This window comes from Staurois parvus, unplaced genomic scaffold, assembly GCF_062004578.1.
Source record: "Staurois parvus isolate SC_StPar_1 unplaced genomic scaffold, SC_StPar_1.0 ptg000320l, whole genome shotgun sequence".
Classification (NCBI taxonomy): Eukaryota; Metazoa; Chordata; class Amphibia; order Anura; family Ranidae; genus Staurois; species Staurois parvus.
This window is the reverse complement of record NW_028318116.1, coordinates 46,817-54,331: the sequence shown is the minus strand read 5'-3', so window position 1 is coordinate 54,331 and position 7,515 is coordinate 46,817. Positions and strand designations below refer to the sequence as shown.

The 7,515-nt window shown below is 41.1% G+C and overlaps 1 protein-coding gene across 3 annotated transcripts in view; it reads right to left on the bottom strand.

Moving 5' to 3' along the window:
* Positions 1-292: 292 nt before the first annotated feature.
* RNF20 (ring finger protein 20) overlaps positions 293-7,515 on the bottom strand; it is a 50,493-nt gene continuing 43,270 nt past the window's right edge. For all 3 annotated transcript variants that reach the window (XM_089683654.1, XM_089683653.1, XM_089683655.1), the window contains exon 20: positions 293-809. In XM_089683654.1, coding sequence (XP_089539780.1) covers positions 633-809 — 177 coding nt within the window. In that variant the 3' untranslated portion in view covers positions 293-632. The remainder of the gene's footprint in view (positions 810-7,515) is intronic.

Below are 7,515 nucleotides of genomic sequence, written 5' to 3'. Positions count from 1 at the left end.
AGTTGAGGGCTCTGCTACTCCAGGAGTAAATGTTTTCCTTTGCTGAGGGGCAGCTGCTGAACACTTCACTGCTGCTATAAATGAGGCTTGCTGATGATAGAAAAGCCTTTATGGAGGCCTAACACCATTTCTTGGATATTCGTTTATATTCCAGTCATAATCATTCACTGGTTTTAGCACTTTAAGTCAATTGACTCAAAACAAGTGACTCAAAATATTGTAGCCAGTTAACGTTTTCAGAGGGAAGCCAGAAAAGTCATGGTTTCTATGTACAGCAAATGAAAATAGATCCTTATTAAAAAGAAATATCACATGGGAATGTATTTCATTGGTGTGACCATCATAGGATGATACATCACATTCTACTAGTACAATAAATATTTACATACAACCACAAAATTATTCCCCATACAGTCACCCCAAAAGATGTTTTTCCATGGATCTTATAAATACAGATCATTTTTGCACAGTAAAAATAAGAATTCTTCAGGCTGTAAAATGATCTAAAAGGTCCATTTTTGTGAGAATCGGCAGTGGACATGGAAGGGTCACATTGTTGTGTCATGTCTATACAGAATGCATGTTAAGCAGCATCGATAAGAGGCTTGGCACAGTTTACAGACGTTTCCTGTTCATCCAATGTAAATGCGGTGGAAGTCATTGGCACCAAAGGCTGCATTGCATTTGGGGCACTTGCGCTGCCGGGTGTCGTAGCGGGTCTTGACGCACTCGAAGCAGAAGACGTGGAAACACTTGGTTAAGACGGCATCCATCTTTCGAGAGTTGCAGCATGGGCAGGTGAGTCGAGACTGAGGGGAAAAAAGCAAAGAAATCAGGAGTGGAAATAAAGACAGCGGTAGGCATATGAGGTCACCAGCAGCCAGGCTAACAATTCACATGGCCAGCACAAAGATATGTGTATTTATGTGGTTAAAGCCTCAACTCTGGGCTTGTTTTCAAATGTTCACTCAGCCCAGAAGATAAGAGAAAGACTGAGTGCAGGGCATCATGGTCCCTCCCCGAGACCAATGCCGTGCACCTGTATTGCGGTAGAGTGGCACCAATGTCATCGTGTCAGCACTGCTTCTGTACAAACTGTGACTACACAATGCCAGAAAAGGACCCTGGATATCATATAACTGACTGAAAGACATCAGAAAATGGTAAGTAAACAAAATACATAAAATACTGCTGGAGGGGAGGGGGTGGAAACAGAAACTGCAGGTCTGCTTTAACATCAGGAAGTTGTTTGAATCTCAAGTAGCCTGCTGCACGAGATGCTTGGCAGAGTCTATCAGGCCACTAGCAATGAACATGTCCTGAGATGGAATGGGAAGTGAGTGAGAACATTAAAAAATTAAATCCGCAGTCTTGCAACCACTTTAACCCCTTGACGCCAACATAACACAGAACTGGGCTTTTTTCCATGGGGCCCCATATTTGCGTACCTGACTTTGTGCTGGGAGCGCGCCGCACGGTGTGCTCCCAGCACAAAGACCGCAATGTCACTGAGAGCCCTGGGTCCCGTTCTAACGATCGGGACCCCCGATTCTGGGTCACATGATTGCTGTGATAGCCTCTGATTGGCTATCACAGTGATCAGTCACTGATCAGCCCGGCCCCCTTGTTTTTTTCCCCTCTCTCTATGAATGGAGTAGAGAGATACATTGTATCTCTCTAACTCATGGCATAGAGGGAGGAAAAAGTTTTTTTTAAAAAAAATAAAAAACAAATATTAAAAAGTAAAAAATAAAGAAAAAATACCTAGATCAAGGTTTGATCTAGTTCAGTGGCAGGGTTAGTGTTCGGGTCAAGGTCAAGATCAAAAGGTCAGGCTCAAAGGTCAGGATTTAAAAAAAAAAAAAAATTGGTATCAGTGTCAGTTATTGTCAATGTCAGTGTGTTTTAGGTAAAAAAACCAAAACCAAAAACAAAATCTGGGCTATACTACGGGTACAAACAACAAATAACATACACATTTATGGTATCGCTGCGATTGTCAAGAGCTGGAGAATTTATTTTGGATTTTTCTTTGGTGGTAGGTTATGGTAGTAACAAGAAACACACAACTAAATAGAAAAAAAAGATTTTTTGTTTTTACTATTTTGGGCTAGTTTTCCTTTGAGAATACAAAAAAAAAAATTTGAAGATATCCATCCATCCCCCACCAAATGAAAGCCCAATTTGTCCTGAAAAAAACAAGGTATAATTCACCTGGATGTACAAAGTAGTTGTGATGATATGTACGGTTTTACTAACACATGTCAAGGTTGAAAAATTGTGCTTAGGCATTTAGATTTGTTTTAACCTTAGGCGTGAAGGGGTTAAGCTATACTACAGGCTGCTTACAAAAGTACAGCTTATGAGTATTGTGCAAAAAAAAAAAAAATGTTAGAAATAATTTAAGACAGTGAATAACCAATGGAGAAAAGAGGATACAGCAGGCACAGCTGTAAAATATTCTTATGATAAAATGCAGAGCAGGCCTGCAGTGACAGAGAGTAGACAAAATCTGTTCTTGGATTGTACAATGACCCTTTTGGGCAGTTTGAGATCAGCTTATTTTCTAACAAGGACTTCCATCTACACTCCTGCTTTATGCAATTGTTGCATGGACAGTATATGCATCCCTTTCATATGCCAAGACTCCGTTTTTCCTCTTAAGTGACTTATTTGTTACAGCAAAACGTTCTGCATTTGCAATGTTAGGACTTTTGAAACAGCAAGGTAATACAGTATATGACAGGCAATGAAAAGTTAAAATAACAAAAGCAACCATGCGAACAGGTAACCTTTCACTCTGCTAAAATATGATATATTTGAATACTGCAGGAACCTTGCAAACAAAGCAGGTGAGGCAGGTAAGCAATATCACAGGACTTGTCTAGCAAGTCCATCAGCAGAACTGGGTTGAACTTCACCACCTAACAGTTACAGATGTAGGTTGAAAAAAAAAAAAATACACAAGTCCATCTGGTTCAACCCATAAAATAAAATAAATAAATAGAAAGCCCCCAAGCCTGTATACACAATCCTATACCCATAGTTGATCCAGAGGAAGGCGAAAAAAAAAACCTGCTATAAAAGCATGATCCTATTTACTTTAGCGGAGAAAAATAAAATCCTTCCAGATTCCCCAGGAAACAAATAGGATATTCCCTGGATCAACTATCCTGGGTGGTATTACCTATAAATGTTAGCATTCAGTTAGATTTTGTGCATTTAGGAATGCATACAGCTAGTTAAACCAATTTACTGAGCTGGCAAGAACTAGTTCTTGAGGGAGTCTATTCCACATATTCACAGCTCTTATTGTGAAGAAACCTTTCCGTATTTGGAGATTAAATCTTTTCCTCCAGACGTAAAGAGTGCCCCCTTGTCCTCTGGGATGACCTCAGGGTGAATATCTCTACACCAAGTTCACTATATGAACCACTGATGTATTTATACATGGTGATCATATCCCCCCTTATGTATTATACATGGGAGATCATATCCCCCCTTATGTATTATACATGGTGATCATATCTCCCCTTATGTATTATACATGGAGATCATATCCCCCCTTATGTATTATACATGGAGATCATATCCCCCCTTATGTATTATACATGGAGATCATATCCCCCCTTATGTATTATACATGGTGATCATATCCCCCCTTATGTATTTATACATGGAGATCATATCCCCCTTATGTATTATACATGGAGATCATATCCCCCCTGATGTATTATACGTGAAGATCATATCCACCCTTATGTATTATATATGGTGATCATATCCCCCCTTAATCACCTCTTCTCAAGAGAGAATAAATTCAGTTCCTCTAATCTTTCCTGATAGCTGAGCTCCTCCATGCCTCTTATCAGTTTGGTTGCCCCGCTCTGAACTTTCTCCAGTTCCCCAATGTTCTTTTTGTGAACTGCTGCCCAAAAACTGAGTAATTGTGCTGTGAAGAAACCTCTCTCTGCGTGGAGGTTAAACGTCTTTTCCTCCAGCCACCCGGTGGCTACAGATGGCAAATATCAGATGGCAATGTCAGTTTGTGTCATCTGTAAATCTATTGGCCTTCTATGCAATTTTATCGGATTTCACCCATTTAGAGAATCTGAACACTAATGTTAAGATGTTGCTTGTTAGGATTTATAGAGTTAAATGTTGAAGTAATGTCCACAAACTGGTTACTAAATTACAAATATTGGATTTGGGTTTGAACTATATATCTGTAGATTAAATGCTTTTTATCCAATAGACCAGAGCGTCACATCCATCACTATCCATAACACTAGTGTTGCTTCTTAGTCCACTTTTTTATTCTGTTAACTCATGACTGCACTGTCACCTAAAGCTTCAATTATTTCATGTTTGCAGATGACATGGCTATAGTGGGTTTGATATATGATGATAATGAGATTGATAACAGAGAGGAGGTTAAGATATTATCCATGTGGTGTAAGGTTAATGAGCAAGGGATCTCTCCGCTGATCCAGCGGATAAAAGGTCTGTGTCTGCTGGATCGGACACAGAGCAGCTTGCTCTCCTCAATGGGCAGTCAAATGAAAAACAGACCGCTTGCCCATTTCCATTTGATCCGACAGACTGAAGGGGAATTGGATCCCCCTTCATCCCCTTTTTGCGGGTCGGATTGGATGTCGGCGGGTGTAAATGGACACATGTCCGTTTACACCTGCTGTTCCACAGAGGAGAATGGAGGTTTTGATTGTGTCCACCTGAAAAACAAGTAGGCAGACCTGATCAGAACATCCATCTGCAAGAGGCCTGAATGGGGAAAGGTGGAGCAGGTTGTCAGTTTCAGGTTTTTGGGGGTTCTGAAGATGACATGGAGCCTGAAGACATCATAATTAGTTAAGGAGGCCCAGCAGCCCACATTTCCCCTGAGGTTCTTGAAGCCAAATGGTCTCCGTCAAAACCTGTTGGTGAATATTTTTTAAAGTAAAATAGAGAGTATTTATAGTATGGTACTCAGTTTGGTATTTGAGCTTAAACATAGCAGGTAGCAAAGACATGCTAGTAGTTAACCACTTGCCTACCGGGCACTTACACCCCCTTATTTACCAGGCCAATTTTCAGCTTTCAGTGCTGCCGCACTTTGATTGACAATTGCGCAGTCAGGCAAGATTGTACCCATATGAAATTTTTATCATTTTTTTCTCACAAATAGAGCTTTGTTTTGGTGGTATTTAATCGCTGCTGGGCACTTTACTTTTTGTGCTATAAGCAAAAAAAGTGCAAAAAAATTTGTAAAAAAAAAAAGTTTGTTTCTATTATAACATTTTTCAAACAGGTAATTTTTCTCCTTCACTGATGTGCGTTGATGAGGCAGCACTGATAGGCGGCACTGATGGGCACTGATAGGTGGCACGGATAGGCGGCACTGATGAGGTGGCACTAATAGGCGACACTGATAATGGGTATTGATAGACAGCACTGATAGGTGGCACTGACTGACATCACTGCTGGGCACTGACTGGCACAACCACTGGGCACTGACTGGCAGCACTGCTGGGCACTGACTGGCAGCACTGCTGGGCACTGACTGGCAGCACTGCTGGGCACTGACTGGCAGCACTGCTGGGCTGCACTGCTGGGCACAGGTGGGTGCATTGCTGCGCACAGGTGGGTGCACTGCTGGGCACAGGTGGACGGAACTTGTGTGTGGCACTGCTGGGCACCGATCAGGGCACTGATGATCAGTGACCCTGATGACCGGTGCCGATCCCCGCTCTGACAACTGCCAGTTTTTGGCAGTACTTTCCTCACGATCTGACAGCGTGAGGAAAGTGCAGCCGAGAACCGGCATTTGCATTTCCCGGTGATCAGTGTGTCATTGGACACGGCTGATCACGTGGTAAAAGGCCACTGTGATTGGCCTTTTACCACGTCACGTGATCAGCTGTGTCCATAGGACACAGCGATCATGGAGATCGCCGGGTGCATGCCCCCGGGGGCGCGCAGGAGATCGCGTTCTGGGTGGACGTCATATGACGTCCACCCAGAACTGGCCGGCCGCAGTGCAGCCGTTATTCGGCTATCTGCGGTCGGCAAGTAGTTAAAAGTGGTGGAGTGTATTATTAGCTCTCTGTTTCCTAATCTGAGAGATAACCATTTGAGATGTCATCATAATCAAGCCTCCAAGTTCAAGAGTAAACATTTTATGTATCCTTTGTTTGCTACCCTCCCCTCTAGGACTAATGAGTTATGAAATATATTTCTTCTTTTTGCATGTTGTCTGTAGATAAGCCAACAAATCCATAAGTTATTATTAGTCAAGGATTTAATATGAATATGATTTAATTTTTACCCCGTTCTGCCCAGGCCATTTTTCAGGTTTCAGCGCTCTCACACTTTGAATGACAATTGTGCGGTCATACAACATTGTACCCAAACTAAAATTTTATCATTTTCTTCACACAACTAGAGCTTTCTTTTGATTGTATTTAATCACCGCCGGGGTTTTTATTTTTTGCTAAATTAACAAAAAAAGACCGAAAAGTTTGAAAAAAAAAAACCACGTTTTTCTTTGTTTCTGTTTTAAAAGTTTGCAAATAAATAATTGTTCTTCATAAATTTAGGCCAAGATGTATTCTGCTACATATCTTTGGTGAAAATAACCCAAATTAGGATGTATTTTTTAGTTTGTAGTAAAGTTATAGAGTTCACAAACTATGGGATATATATGAATATTGATCAATCCTGAAGTACTGATGGCCAATCTAATTTCTTGAGGTCCAAGAATGTCACAACAGTACAGATATCCTCCAAATGACCCCTTTTTGCAAAGTAGACAGTCCGGCGTATTTCATAACAGGCATGGCGAGTTTTTTGAAGTTGTATTTTTTTTGTCATAATTTTTTGGGAAATGAAAAAAATTATTTTCACTATTTTTTTTTTTTTTTTACATACTGTCACCAGTGCAGCACAGCATCATCATATAACTGGCATGGCGGTGATCAGGGACACCGACTGGTGACAGTATGAAAAAAAGATTTTATTACTTTTTTTTAAGATTTTTTTTTCATATTTCACTATAACCAAAGTAGTACAATGTTACCATAGTAACATTGTACTACTTTGGGGAAGTGATCAGTATTTTTTTTTTTTTTTACACAATTTGCTTATAGCAAAGAATTACTTTGCTATAAGCAAGCATTTACCCGAATGACATCGATTCATTCAGGGTTTTTTTTTTTTTGTGCTTAGCTGTGATTTGGCCACGGCTAATTACATGACACAGCTGGGCTGTGATTGGCCCAGCTTGTGAATGTGATCGCTGTGACCATTCACAGCTAGGCACACTAGTATACAATGGATGGCTTCATTCATGCCATCCATTGTATACAACTGTCATGTGACCTGCTGTGATTGGTCACAGCAGGTCACATGGTACCGGCAACGGGGTCGGTACTCAGATCTGTCATCGGCCGTGTCCAAGGTACACGGCCGGTGACAGATCGCGCAGATGCGCAAACTGCACATGCCCGAAAGGACGCC